This window comes from Microchirus variegatus (genome assembly GCF_963457635.1).
Source record: "Microchirus variegatus genome assembly, chromosome: 18".
In the NCBI taxonomy this organism is placed as follows: Eukaryota; Metazoa; Chordata; class Actinopteri; order Pleuronectiformes; family Soleidae; genus Microchirus; species Microchirus variegatus.
Window position 1 is genome coordinate 2730019 of NC_139819.1, and position 15927 is coordinate 2745945.

The window sequence follows — 15927 nt, forward strand, 5'->3', positions numbered from 1 at the left end:
ATAAATCAGATTCTCCCTTCAGGGGGCGCCACAGCGAATCATCTGCCTCCATCTTGTCCTCTCCCTCGTGTCCTCTTCTGGAAATACAGAATAGCTCATTATTTGGCAGTCAGTCCATTGGTAGAAATATAGAAAAGCTCATTATTTGGCAGGAAGTCCATAGATGGTAATATGGAATAGCTCATTATTTGGCAGTCAGTCAGTTGGTGGTAATATGGAATAGCTCATTATTTGGCAGTTAGTCTATTGGTGGAAATATGTATATAGTACATGTCTTAAAAGGTGAATTAAGGCCGTGTGATCTTCTTCGTCATCATCATTATCATCATCATCTTCTTCTTTCAGATTCTCCCTTCATGGGGGGGGGGGGGCAACAACAATCATCTGCCTCCATCTTGTCCTCTCCCTTGTGTCCTCTTTTGGAAATAATAGAATAGCTCATTATTTGGCAGTCAGTCCATTGGTGGAAACATGAAATAGCTCAGTATTTGGCAGGCAGTCAATTGGTAGAAATATGGAATAGCTCATTATTTGGCAGTTAGTCTATAGGTGGAAATAAGGAATAGCTCATTATTTGGTGGTCAGTCAATTGGTAGAAATATGGAATAGCTCATTATTTGGCAGTTAGTCTATAGGTGGAAATAAGGAATAGCTCATTAGTTGGTGGTCAGTCCATTGGTGGAAATATAGAATAGCTCATTATTTGGCAGTCAGTCCATTGGTGGAAATATGAAATAGCTCAGTATTTGGCAGTTAGTCTATAGGCGGAAATAAGGAATAGCCCATTATTTGGTGGTCAGTCCATTGGTGGAAATATAGAATAGCTCATTATTTGGCAGTTAGTCCATTGGTGGAAATATGTATATAGTATGTGTCTTAACAGTTGAATTAAGGCCGTGTGATATGGGAAAAAAGTCCTATCACAATATACTTTTTTATATCATTCTATATTTATATATAATCATCAATATTACGTGTTTTCAATCTAATAAATATGATGATTATCAATCCAACAGCCTTGATTTAAAGTCATTGCCACAGACAGTTTTTTTTTAACAGGTTTCACATGTTCATGTGTTCATTGGAACCAAAATAAAAGCACAGAGCTGATTCCTTTGTTTGACTTTAACCTTGAACTTTGAAGTGAAACCTGTTGGGAGTCAGAAACATTTGTGGGTTTTACTGAGTGCAGGGGTCAGACAGGTCAGACAATCCATTTGACACACAGGCGGGGGGGCGGGGCAGAGGCGGGGCAGGAGGGCGGGGTTTAGTCTTTAACTCACAGTTAAAGCTTTTTTTTCCACCATTTTTTGTCTCCATCTCAGCCTTTGAAATGACAGATTTGCACCCCCCACCCACCACCCCTCAGAATTAGCTCAACATTTAAGGGTCTGTAAGCCAACACCAACCCCCCCCCCCCCCCCCCCCACACACACCCATACCCCCTCACCTGATTGGGATCAGGCAGCGGGCAGCTTCACTCCTGTCGAGACAGAGGTTACCATGGCGACCGGGTGATTGACAGATCAAACAGGACAGGGCAGGAAGTCACCGTCGACAAAACCGGGTCATTTATAGACACGGCAAAGGTGGGATTATCTGCCCTGCAATCACAGATTAAATGAAATCAACTTCAGAAACAGATTAAATGAACAAAACAGGGTTTTCTGATGAGAAACTGAAGTTTGTAAACCACTCACTCCCCCACACCAAACCCCATAGAGAAAATCAGTGATTTTAACATCACAGCACACAGGAGTTGTTGATCCACTGCTGCCTCCATCACTAAGTTCAAATCTTATTTATAGTCTTTTTTTGTGAATTCGGCATTTGATATATTTAATTTAGACTTAGTGACACAAAGTGACCACACGAGGCAGCAGTAGACCAGCAGCTCCTGTGTCCCCGCAAGCTAAAATCACTGATTTACTGAGAGTGAGTGGTTTACAAACTTCAGTTTCCTGTTGGAAAAGTCTGTCTCACAGTGAGATAAAGACGTGAACACGTGACGTAGACATCGTAGACTTACATTGACATAGATTTTAATCAGAGAGTCTTTTATTGAGTGTGTAAAAAAGCCTGAGCCTCTGTGTCTCAGGCTCTGCTGAACCTGAATTATCCCTTTAAACACAGCGAGGAACGTGAACTCGGTGTCCTCAGTTCTGTGTGGGCTTGTGTATTTATTCAGTGTAAATAAATGTATAAAAGAGGAAACTCTTACGCTGGTTGTGATTTGCCCCGGTTACATATCGCTGATATGTCTGACGCGTGATATCTGCGGCGCCTCGATAAGGGTTTGTGTTGTTTATCTCCGAACTGTGAGCGAGTGCAGATAACAGACATCGCACAAAGTAGCAGCAGTTTCTGTCGACACCTTCAGACTCGGATGCTCAGACTCCGCCGCCGACTTTCACATGAATAAGAGCTTTGTGTGTCGTAATAATAAGCAGCTGAGGTCTGCTTTAGACAGAGGGAAACGCAGGAGATGCATGTGTGTGTGTGTGTTCTTGTGCTTGCGGCATACTGAGGACCAGTGAGGGTTTTTAACCAACAAAGTGGGGTCATTTTTACGGAGTGAGGACATTTTGGCCGGTCCTCACTTTGTTTTCATTGAAATCACTTCCTTAGGTTGCTATAACATGCTATACTCAATGTGTTAAAAAAGAAAAATCACATTTGGACGACAGTATAGTATGATGTTTTTGTCAAATTTTGGACCAAAAATGTTGGGTCAAATTTTTTTGGTCAAATTTTGGACCAAACTATTTTTTGTTCAATTTTTGGATGATAAAGTATAGTATGACGTTTTTGTCGAATTTTGGACCAAACATTTTGGGTCAATTTTTTTTTCAGATTTTGGGTCCATTTTTGTTTTTCAAATTTTGGGTCAAATTTTTTTTTTTCAAATTTTGGGTCAAATTATTATTATTTTTTAATTTTGGGTCACATTTTTTTTTATTATTTTGGGTCAAATTTTTTTGGTCAAACACTTTTTCAAAATTTGGATGACATAGTATAGGATGACGTTTTATCAAATTTTGGACCAAAAATTTTGGACCAAAAATAAAAAAAAAATCTGAAAAGTTTTCCAGCCCTTTTTGCTCTGGGGCTCCACCTGCAGACATTTTATGGTACTGCACCCAGTAGTTCTTTATAGATGTCATTCATGAAGTAGATATTTGTAATTGTGTTGATTTATAAAGTGGAAATGCTGGTCCTCACTTTGTCAGCAACCCAGTCCTCAGTATGCAGCAAGTACAAGAATGTGTGTGTGTGTGTGTGTGTGTGTGTGTGTGTGTGTGTGTACTGTTTGTTCCGTGATCCAGACCCATCAGTCACGGCGTTTCCACAGTCTGGAGCACATTCCTCAAACCCTGCTGCGTTTTGTTCCTCATAACCTGCAACGACGACACGCTTTGAGTCCTGCAGGAGCCCAGAGAGTGAAGGAGTGAGGTGGGGGGGGGGGGAGGGGTGAGAGAATGAGATGCTTTTAAAAACAAAACAGAAACATCGTCTTACTTCCAACTATTTTCAACAAGCATGAGCTTCATCTCTCTGACGCTCAAACACCTGATAGATGATTATCTGGTCAGAACAAAGGTCTTGTGTTCCTCCAGGTTCTCCGGTTTCCTCCCACAGTGCAAAAACATGCAGATTTGGGGATTAGGTCAATTTAACTCACTCTAAATTGACCGTAGGCGTGAGTGCGAGAGTGGACGGTCACCATTGGTGTCGACTCCGATGTGTTTTTTCTACGCGACACAAACACAACAAACTAGTGACTTGTAAAGCAGTTGTTTTGGGTGTAGCTGAATCATTAGAAACAGTGGATTTAAAAAAGATTTGTTCACAGAATCGTTCAATACTTCCTGCGAGATGAGTCGCTGAACTGAAACACCGCCGAACGTGGTCGTGATTGGGCTCACGATCGCCGGATTGCCATTTTGTCATTTCGTTTGCTAAATGTTGGAGATTAGCGCACGTTTCCAGGGATTTTTAAGCCTTTTTAACTTGAATCTACAGTTGGACATCGTTCGCCTTTGATTCTTGTGTCGGACGTCGCGCTCATGACCAATCAGTGGCCGTCAACGGGACTTGGCAGAAGCTGGTGAAGAGTTACGCGAACGTCGTATTAAAAAGTAAACACTGTGTGCAGACGCCGCAGAGATGAAGCTGTGGGAAGACTCGGAACGATCTGATGATCAGATCCAGGTCAGACGAGGAGGAGGAGGAGGAGGACGTAGGGACGACGCTCCTCTGTAATTTACTTTTGTGGAAATGAGCAGGGCCATTTCCTCGGAGGAGAAAAGGGGGCGGGGTTATCACGATAATGAGACACTGTGGGACCGAGCGTCTCCTAAACTGGGACAAACTTTATGGTTTGTTGACCTGATGATGAGTCAGGGCTGTCATTAAGTCCAGGAGGATGTGGATTCCAGCTCAGATCAAATCTGCCTCAGGACTTTCTCGTCACCGTCGTTGTTGTTGTTGTTGTTGTTCCACCTCTGACCTCATGGTGGCAGCGCTGCTCGGTCTCTGTATGTTCATGTAGTTCTGGACATTGATGGTCCTCAGAAGATGAATCCTGAGGACCACCAATGTCTTCTTCTTTGTCTTCTTGTCTTAAACTTATGTCTCCATGTCCACACAGTGTCCACCCTTTACAAGACACTGGACTTGTCAAACACGAGACAAATCGTAAAATCACGTCTCTGTTGTCGTTCCCCAAGGTCTCGGAAAAGTTCTCCGACCTGAAGAAGAGAGGAAAAGTGTCCCGCGCTCAGGACGTCGCTGCCGTGAAGGAGGCGACTTCGTCCAACAACACCAGGAACGCGTGGAACCGACCTCGCTGCGGCGTACCGGACTTCCCCAGCCAGAAGGGGGTGCACTATCGCGCGCGACACCGCCAGAGGCGCTTCGTGCTCTACGGCGGACGCCTGAACAAGATGGACCTCACCTACAGGTACGGACCTATTTTTAACAAAAGTCTTTATTTCACTGTTAGACAGACTTTTCCAACAGGAAACGGAAGTTTGTAAACCACTCACTCTCCCACACCAAAGTCCATAGAGAAAATCAGTGGATTTTAGACGGCTACAGGCGAATAAGAATCTCCTGCAGCAGCAGTAAGCGCGGCGACTCCTGACACAGTCAGACTTAAGCGTCTTCAGCAGAAAAACAGAGGCAGCGGAGCGTCGACAGATTTGACCACACGAACGTTTTCCTCTGTTTACACTTTATATTGTTGAGCAGCAGACTGTGTTTTCAGCTGCAGGCTCAGACACGACGCCTGGAGTCAGGCCGGGTCAGCGCAGCGTTGTTGTGACTGATCTCACAAAAGTGAAAAGGAACAACAATGTAAAGCGTTTTGAGGTTTGTTTTCCTGTTTTACTGATTTTATATGATTTTACGCTTTACATTATGCATAGTTTTAATATTCGTGAGGAAAAGTCTGATGATTATTCATTATTTTCGACAAATACCAACAACTAAAAAGTCATGATATATCCACAGAAGCATTTTCATAAGATAATAACAACTTAATTTATGCTGGTGAGTTGTTTTTAAAGGGAAACTTCAAATAGTTATAATAATAATGCAATTTTAGCGACAGATTTTTAATGTGAAAATCCGGTGAAATACTACATTTGTCAGTTCCAGATTCAATTCAGTTCAATTTAAATTTTATTTGTATCGCGAAACACTAGGGGTCAGTAGAGAGGGAAAAAAAACTCCCTTTTAACAGAAGAAGAAATCAGTGACAGAACCAGACTCAAACATGTGCAGCATCTGCCAAGACAGGTTGTGGTGAAAGGACAAATGAAAAACTGAAAAATGTTGTTTTTGTCATCAAACTAAACTAAAACTAAAACTAAACTAAGCAAAGAAACCAGAAAATATTCACATTTAAAGAAGCTGAAAAATCTGCATCAATTGTAATGAAAAACAATTGATGATTAAAATAGTTGGCGATTAATCATCGATAAATCTTTGCCCCAAACTTGGAATTTGTAAGTTGCAACACCTTCAGAAAATTGAGTAAGTCCAAATAAATCATGAGTAACATGAGGAATTTGATTTATGTGAAAGGAAAATAAATATCCACGTGAAATTATGTGACCATCACTGACGAATGTGAGTTTAAAGAAAAACACGTAAACAATGAAAACCACAAACTGGTCGAGACGTGATGCTGCTGCCGCTGCATGGAACAGGAATCTGCATGTAGAGGAATTAATCCTTCAATAATACCTGGTGTGTTTACTTATTTAAAAATGTGGGTCATGTTATTCTGATGAGTCATGATTTCGTGACTCATGTGTTTGACGAAGTATTTCACGTGTAATCTGTGCGGTATTTGCGCTAAAAAGTGATAAAGCTGGTGGATTTGAAGCCACGTGAACTTTGCTCTGAGGAGGAAAGTCCCTTTGTGTTCAACTCCACAAATATTTACTCCTTCACTCTTTTCTCCTCAGTTGTTTCTGCTGAAACTGATGAATCCAGCAACTTTTATAACATTTCTCTGAATTAAGACCACATTACCCACAGTTCTCTGCTGTTTGTGGTTTAAAAGAAGCTAGCTGTAAGTTCCAGTTTTAATCAGAAGTCGGAATTTCAGTCAACGCTCGCTTAAAGTTGGAGAAACCTCATAAACCCCAACTTAGGATTCCAAGATGGCCGCCACTTGTGTCAATAGTAAAAACACTTTGCTACGTTTACCGTTAATTTCACCTCCGTTTTATATGGTAAAGTACTGTTCGATATTTATCTGTAAACATGTTGCAAAATACATCAAAATACAACGTAGATCACTGTAATCGACTGGTATTGCTAACTATGGCTAACCCCGACAAAGTATTACAAAATGGCTGCCACTTGCATCATTATCAACACTCTTCTACTTTTACCGTTAATTCCACTTCCTTCTTATTTCTTTAGCATTAAATCTGGCGTACACCGATCAATCTTTTATTCGTGGACATGTTGCTAAGTTGGGTAGAGCGTAGTTATCGATTGGTATCGCTAAAGCTAGCTAACAAAGCTGCTTAGAAGTTAAACTTGATGTTCTGACTCGTTTGTCCATTCAGGTTGCCGTAGAAACACGGAGGCACAAGATGGCGGCCTCAGTAACGCAAGGCCCTTTTTTTTGCAAATATTCTTTTATTTTTGTTTTGTCTGGTAGTCAACCGATGCTAAGCTAACTGGCTGCAGCCTGTAGCTGGAGTCTGAGCAGAGAATCATATCAGCCGCAGGTCCAAACGCGTTTCCGTCTGTACGTTAATTATCCGTCTCATTTTACGACGTCAGATTCCTCCGTAATTAACAGATGATCATCATGTTTCCCCCGACGCGTCGCTGATTTACTGAATCCACACGGAAACGTGAGGATTTAATTGTCACGTTACTGCACCGTGAACTCATCCGATCCTGTGCATTAAATATGATTTATGAAACGAGGAGGTCTTTTCCCCCCCCCCCCCCCGTTCTTGTTTCAGTTATCACACTGGGTGGTTTGATCTCAGAGGAAAAGGGCGGAGACAGTGTGTTTTGTTAGGGAGCCTCAGGGCATCAGAGGCTGCAGATATCAGATTAGAGGGAGGCGTTCGAGGTCGGTGGTCTCACTCTGACACTGATGCTCTACATCCTGTGTGTGTGTGTCTGTGTGTGTGTCTCTGTGTTGTGTTGTGTGTGTGTGTTTCACACCTGCAGGATCGTCCGCTTCCCCTGGCAGATGGGCGAGGAGAAAGTGCGACGCGTCTTCCAGCAAGCGCTGAAAATCTGGAGCGACGTGACCCCGCTGACCTTCACCGAGGTCCAGAGCGAGAAGGCCGATATCCGCGTCGACTTCACGAGGTGAGAGAGAGAGGAAACGTAAAAACATGTTTAAAGTTATTATGTGTGGATGTATGAGGTTCTGACACATAATGACTGGGTTGTGAGCGCCCCCTAACTGTGGAGAACCAGTCTGAGACAATAGGTGTGTTTCAAACAGCCTGTTTGTTTTGATTTGAGCGTAAAAACATGGAAAACGCATATAAATGTGCATTATCTTTTCCTGAACGTTAGAACATTTGGTTTGTATTTAGATAAAAACCCAGCTTCTTTGGCTAGCTCTCACTGACAACGTGGCTGCTAGCAAGAAAAACTGATTTTTAGCTACCTAGCAAAAGACTCGCCAAATAAATTCTGCATTCTCTTGAGATAATTTCGACTATCTTAAGAAAAAGGTTATTGTTGTCAGACATAGTTTTCTTGTACAGAAGCAAATTAAAAGTTTTAAAAAAACTCCGCGAATGAGGCTAGCTCTCACTGACAAAATGGCTGCCGGCAGGGACACAAGGGAAAAACAGATTTTAGCCACGTAACAAAAGACTCGCCAAATAAAATCTACATCCCCTTAAGTCTATGGTATCTTAAGAAAGTGTTCATCGTTGTTAGACAGAGCTGTCTTCTAGATAAGTTTTCAAAATTTGGTTAAAATCTGCAATATATTTTATCGGCAACTCAGCTAACGAGGCTAGCTAGCACTGCTGCCACCATCACTAAGTTGCAATCTCGTGTGAGAGAGTGAGTGGTTTACAAATGTCAATTTCCTAAAAAAAAAATCCTAAATTATTTAATATTATTCTAAAAAAAATAAAATTTAATCAATTAATTAATGTTTATTTACTGTAAATACACCTTCAGTTGTAGCCCCCACTAATTCAATTGTATGGGTTTGGGTTCAGTGTCAATAAAGATGATCTAATCTGACATTTCGTGTTATTTACATCAGTCATTAGTCCAAAGTTGCCGTTTTGTCCTTTGTTCTCGGTGCCAGGTTGAGTTTTTCACTTCTCTCAGTGTTTTGTACTAAACACAGGACAATGATTAGGATCCTGAATGACATCACTGAAAGAGAATGTCGCTGTTTTTTGTGGGTTTTTTTCCCCCCCGACCCTCATGATGAGTCGATCTCTGTAAACGTGCAGCATCTGTGAGCGCGGCCCGTCGCAATCGGATCAGATTTAATCAGATTTGGACACAAAGGTCTTTGTTTGGCAGCTTTTCACAGAGACAGCGGAGCAGCAAACAGCAGCAGAGAGAGATAATACAATAAAGCTTCGTATGGTTATAGAATCTCATCTGTTTTCTTTGGTCCTGCAGGTTTTCATCATTTCTGACCGCTGTTTTTGATTTGTTTGTTTGTTTTTGTAAACAAAGAAACAAAGGAAAATGTCACTTTTTTTCTTTTTACACAAAAGAAGGAGAAATTTCACAGATGATCTCACATCACTGTCGTATGAGAAGAAGTCAAAAATTAAACAGTGTGCGTTTGTTTTACGGACCTGCAGGTACTGGCACGGAGACGACCTGCCCTTCGACGGCCCGGGTGGGATCCTCGCGCACGCCTTCTTCCCCAGGACGCACCGACAGGGAGACGTTCACTTCGACTACGACGAGTCGTGGACGCTGGGAAACCACATGGGTGAGAGTTTTGTGTTTTTAACTCCTTTTAACGTTGTCACGATGCTACAATTTCACACTGCAAAATTGCATTTTTTTATACCAGGGGTTCGCGGATGAATAAACATTCAAACAAATCAAAAATAAACAACATTTTCTAGTTGTCTGACAAACAAAAATACCACAACATTGAACCGTAACCGTCTTTTCTGGTGAAATCCAATGCAAAGTAAACAAAGTTTTAAACCCAAGGAATTATTTTTTTTTGGGCCTAAAATCAATTAATCAAAAAACACACAATAAAATATTGGGAATAGGAAAAAAAAATAAGAATAAGAATCAGTAAAATTAGAAACTGTTCAGTGAAGAACAGAAGGAAAATAAATATGTTTTGAAGTTTACTTTTAAAACTTCCACGTGACCCTTGACCTGGGGACGTTGACCTCATGACCTGATGCGTGTTTTTGCTCCTCCTCCTCCTCCTCCTCCTCCTCCTCCTCCTCCTCCTCCTCCTCCTGCAGGCACAGACCTCCTCCAGGTCGCCGCCCATGAGTTCGGACACATCCTGGGCCTGCAGCACTCCCGCGAGCCGGGAGCCGTCATGTCGGCGTACTACACCTTCTCCTACCCGCTGAAGCTGAGCGAGGACGACAGGCGAGGCATCCAGTTCCTGTACGGAGGTCATCCTCAAGTCCTGCCCTCTCCACCACCACCACCACCACCGCCGCCGCCGCCGCCTCCACCTCCTCCACCACCTCCTCCTCCTCCTCCTCCACCACCACCTCCTCCTCCACCTCCTCCATACAACCCAGAGACCAATGAGATCCCGACTATTGTGAGTTCAAATGATGAAAGAGCGGCCGACATTTTAAGTCTACGATATCTTTAAGAACACGTTCACGTCTTTATCTCACTGTTAGACAGACTTTTCCAACAGGAAAAATGAAGTTTGTAAACCACTCACTCTCCCACACCAAACCTCATAGAGGTGTGGGAGAGTGAGAAGTCTGGAGATAAAGATCCTTAAGATATCGTAGACATAAACTGGCATAAATTCTCTGAAGAGAACCTTTTGTTAAGAGGCCAAAGTCTGTTTTAAGTTTACGTTAAAATATATCGCAGATTTTAACAAAGTTTTCAAAACTCATCTGAGGTAGATTCTGAAACCTCAGCCTTTGAATCTGGGCTGAATTAAAAATCACTTGCAGATTTCAAAGAGAGACACGATCTAATCTCAGTTCTAATAAATCTTGGCTAACGCGTTGTAAAAAAAACGCAACCAAAGCGTAAACCGGTGAAAGGTTTTTCGATCAGTTTCTCTTGTAAAAGCTAAAAAATTCCTGCCGATGTTTTTCCAGCCCGACGCCTGCCACACGGACTTCGATGCCGTGTCGATGATCCGCGGCGAGCTGTTCTTCTTTAAGTCGGGATACGTGTGGCGGATCAGGGACGGACATCTGGAGAGCGGTTACCCGGCTCTGGCGTCCCGGCACTGGAGGGGGATTCCCGACAACGTCGACGCCGCCTTTGAAGACAAGTCGGGGAACATTTGGTTCTTTCAAGGTGAGAGTGGCTCGTGTGTTTTTTGAGCCGCTGTCATGTGGTTTGAGGTTTTTCAGGAGGGTAAAGGTGTCATTAAATCTGTAATGAGACTTTCAATTAGACGAGAAGAAGACGTGGCTGTGGATGAGCTGCAAACAGATTCAGTTTCAACTTTCTGAACTTAACGCAGACACTGGTGTTCACCACAGAGACAAATGTCACCACATTTTAAATGATTAAAGCGTAACCGAACCCCTTAACCACACAGTTTCAGGTGTAAACCGGTGTAGAGACGTCACACAACCAAGGTAACGACCCAAAAATCAGACAATGAGTCAGAAAACTCATCTCTTTATGGCTGATTTAATCATAAATGTGAAGATGGTGGACAGATGTTGTGCCAAAACAGGCTAACGGACTAGATCCCTACAGATTCAGGGAGATAGTGGAGGTGAATCACTGCAGATATCACGGCTTTGCTCCCATATACTTGTCATTACGGTAGAACCTCAGGACTACCGTAATTTGTGCCGTTAGCTTAGAACGGTTGAATAATAACTGCCAGATGAAAGTGAAAGTTATCTTGGAAAAAGGAGCAGAAATAATTAATTTTCTGACAATTTTACAGCCATAAATCCTCACGATGGTCATAAGAGGCAAATCACGGACTCGGACCAGATTTACCAAGAACTAAAAGTGACACTTACCCTTCCAGGGACAGTGGTGAATGATTGCGTCCACTTGTTTCCCTCCAGACTCTTCAGGAAGTCGAAGATGTGTTAGGACACTGCAGGTCAGGGATAAGGTCCTCTCCACCAGGGGGCGTTCTAAGGATCAGATATATTCAGTCTCGGCAGGCATCTTTTTGCCTGCCAACATGGAGGTTCAAAGAAACTGCAGAGTCAGATCAAAGCTTCAGAGATACATTCAAAACAAGACACGCGCACAGAAAATGTCTTTAAGTGTGATGGAGATTCACCACGTCACCATGAAAACATGAACTCCTTCATGTTCTCTGCAAACGATGAGAACTTAAACAGTGTTTTCATTTGGGATTTTGGTTTTAAACAGTTGTAATCCCTGGTGGGGATTATGATCATTAGACTGTGGAGAATCCAGGTACTTTTGTCAGTGAGACATGAACATGCTGGTTGGACATGAACTGACCTGCTCACTGTGAGACGCATGTGGACGTCTTCAACATCTGTGAGGACATGAGAGAAAGATCTCTGTTGTGTTTGTCGACTTTTGACAAAGACAAATCAAAGCTAACACTTAGCAACATGTCTCACATGTCCCTGTGTCCCTGCAGGTGACAACTACTGGGTCTTTGACGCCGAGATGCAGATCCAAGCCCCGGAGTCCATCAGGAGTCTGGGTCTGCCGGTGTCCGGGATCCAGGCGGCTCTTCGCTGGGGCCACGACTCCAACTACAACACCTACTTCTTCAAGGCCGGGAGCTACTGGAAGTTCAGCCCGCGCGAGAACCGCGTGGACTCAATCTACCCGCGCAGCATGCAGGACTGGATCGGCATCCCCGAGGACGTGGACGCCGCCTTCAGGGACATCTACGGTAAAAAACCAACACAGGAACAAAGACGTTTTATGTCATTTTTTTTACTTATACAGGGGTATGTTGACTGCTGTGAGCGCCCCCTGCTGCCGAGATCCAGGCAGGACCACAACTGCCTTTAATAAAACTGTTTTTTGACTTATTTAGCTGTTAGACAGACTTTTCCAACAGAAAAGTAAAGTTTAGGACATTTCATTATACCACTCACTCTCCTACACCAAACCCCATAGAGAAAATCAATGATTTTAACTGATTTTAACATCACAGCACACAGGAGTTGTTGATCCACTGCTGCCACCATCACTAAGTTCAAATGTCTTATTTTAATGAATTCGGCATTTGAAATATTTCACTTAGACTTAACTCAGTGACACAAAGTGACCACACGAGGCAGCAGCTGACCAGCAAATCCTGTGTCCCCGTCAGCTAAAATCACTGATTTTCTCTATGAGGTTTGGTGTGGGAGAGTGAGTGAGTCTCTGAAGTTAAAAAGTGTTCACACTCACAGATCTCACGCTGAATCCTCTGTTTTTCCAGGATACGCTCACTTCATCCGAGGACGACAGTACTGGAAGTTTGACCCCGTCGCCATGAACTCGTTGGAGGGCTACCCTCGCTACGTCGGCATGGACTTCTTCGGCTGCAGAAACGTGTGAGAGTCACGGTCAACGAGGACAGTTTTTTTTCTTTTTTCCTTTTTCGTTTTTTTAACAATGAAGAGAGACAATGCTTGTAATGTTCGGATCGGACGGGAACGAGGCGATCTCCGCCGCTTCACCGCAGTTATTGTCACTCAGATCAACTTCACCTTCTTCTCAGGAAAAACCGCGTGACTTCTCCTCAGACTCGGCACCTCCTGTGCAGCTATACTCATATTTATTTTTGCACATTTTTGCCACCGTTAGGCTGAGCTCTGGGCCCTGTGTTACCACACTGATGTGAACTGTTCTCACTTCTTCTCTGAGCCTCGTGTTTCACTGTTTCTGCAGTGGACCTTTTTATGCATTTTAGCCGTTTTCTGTTTCTCATCACGCGCTTGCTGAGCGTCAAGTGTTTGAAAAGTGGCGTCACGACAAGTAGGCGGGTCGTGTCCACACACACTAAACCCTCATAAACTTCTTCATCCACATGAAGAACACTATATCCCGCCGTCAAAAAGCATGTAAAATAACCAGGCGTCACATCATGATGTCACTTTTCTAGCACAGCGGCGAGTTTGAGTCGTCAAGTCTCAGCTTCTCCTTCGGGAAAAGCTCCAGGGCGCCACCTACAGCTCACAGCAGACAAACGTCCTCATGTTCTGTGTCTCTCTCTCTTGACCTCGATGACGTCACGGCTCATCTTTAACATGGTGCTGCGTTCAGGTGTCTTCCGTAACGTTCAGGTGTCTCTGTAACTCTGTGTAGCGTTCAGGTGTCTCTGCAACGTTCAGGTGACTCCATAAATCTGTGTAACGTTCAGGTGTCTCTGTTACCCTGTGTAACGTTCAGGTGACTCTGTAACTTTGTGTAACGTTCAGCTGACTCCATGTGACGTTCAGGTGACTCTGTAATGTTCAGATGACTCTGTAACTCTGTGTAACGTTCAGGTAACTCATATGACTCCATGTAACATTCAGGCGAAACCCGCGTGACGTTCAGGTGACTCTGTGTAACGTTCAGGTGACTCCATGTAACATTCAGGTGACTCCGTGTAACGTTCAGGCGACTCCATGTAACTTTCAGGTGACTCTGTGTAACGTTCAGGTGACTCTGTGTAACGTTCAGGTGACTCTGTGTAACGTTCAGGTGACTCTTTGACTCCATGTAACATTCAGGCGAAACCCGCGTAACGTTCAGGTGACTCCGTGTAACGTTCAGGTGACTCTGTGACTCCGAGTAACGTTCAGGTAACTCTTGTGACTCCATGTAACATTCAGGCGAAACCTGCGTAACATTCAGGCAACTCCATGTAACGTTCAGGCGACTCAGTGTGATGTTCAGGTGACTCCATGTAACGTTCAGGTGACTCCGTGTTAAGTTCAGGTGACTCTGTGACTCCACGTAACGTTCAGGCGACTCAGTGTGATGTTCAGGTGACTCCGTGTGACGTTCAGGTGACTCCGTGTTAAGTTCAGGTGACTCTGTGACTCCATGTGGCGTTCAGGTGACAGCAGCTGCGGTGAGGATCAGTGGTTCTCCACCTGCTCAGTCAAAAACACACACATTTAAAGTGAAATTATCACAGGGTACATTCGAACGCAGCATTCATCTTCTTCTGTTTTTATTGCCTCATCTTTCGAGTTACTTTAATAAACATATTTTGTTCATAAATGTTAATTTCCTATTAATCTACTTAACGATGGAGCTCATAAATATTGTACTTTTTTTTTTTTTTTTTTACCATAAAACAGCCCATGATATTTTTAAAACATGTTATTCTGTTTGTAAACCACTCACTCTCCTGCACCAAACCTCATTGAGAAAATCAGTGATTTTAGCTCACGGGGGCACAGGAGCTGCTGGACTACTGCTGCCTCGTGTGGTCACTTTGTGTTACTGAAGTCAATCCAAACGTAGGATTTTAAAAGCCGAAATGACAAAATAAGTTATTTGAAGTTAGTGATGGAGGCAGCAGTGGCTCAACGACTCCTGCGTGCTGTGATGTTAAAATCAGTTAAAATCACTGATTTTCTCTATGGGGTTTGGTGCAGGGAGAGTGAGTGGTTTATGAAGTTATTAAACTACTGCATCGTACAAATCAAACATGATTAAATCTACGTTGACAGTCGAAAAGACCTGAAAACGACTCTTTGTGGGCCACGACCCGCAGGTTGAGAACCACTGATCCTGTTAAAGGGACATTGCGTCCACTGTGTCCTCAGCTGCAGTGAAGTGTTTAAAGGCTCAGTTCTGTTGTTTTTTTTTGTTGTTTTTTTTCAGTGCAGGACGCTGACGAATCATTTCATTCATCACAGATTCTGTTGTTTCTTCAGTCTGTTGATTTTTGTTGTTGTTGTTGTTGTTGTTGTTTGAATCATTTCTACGACTCATTTCATTAAGAGTGAATCTCTGCTCCGAGAGAAGATATTTATACACGATCAATCGACGCTTGTACAAACATGTTAATGATTGTTAGTTTGTAGCCTTTACTGTATGAACGTCATATTGTTTCTTTTTAATAAAAAACATAATCTTTTTTTTACCAAACTGAAACCAAAGTCTTTTTTTATTATCTTTAATGTGTATATTTTGGATGAAATGACACTTTAAAGAGTAAACGGAGCTCTTGTTTTGTTGATAATTATGCGTCATGTTGTTTTTCTGAGTCTGTGTCTCCTTTTATTTGTTTATGACGTCGCTCAGCACTTTTGTCGTCCACATTCC

General features: G+C 42.9%; 1 protein-coding gene across 1 annotated transcript; it reads left to right on the top strand.

Annotated features, from left to right (window-relative positions):
- Positions 1-4167: 4167 nt before the first annotated feature.
- mmp11a (matrix metallopeptidase 11a) lies at positions 4168-14361 on the top strand (the record flags this gene model as incomplete). Its single annotated transcript, XM_083905080.1, has 10 exons — positions 4168-4259; positions 4652-4963; positions 7711-7854; positions 9336-9469; positions 9969-10177; positions 10220-10282; positions 10806-11010; positions 12302-12562; positions 13100-13214; positions 14181-14361. 10 exons carry the CDS (start codon positions 4168-4170, stop codon positions 14359-14361), a joined length of 1716 nt encoding a protein of 571 aa, XP_083761206.1.
- Between the last annotated feature and the right edge of the window lie 1566 nt (positions 14362-15927).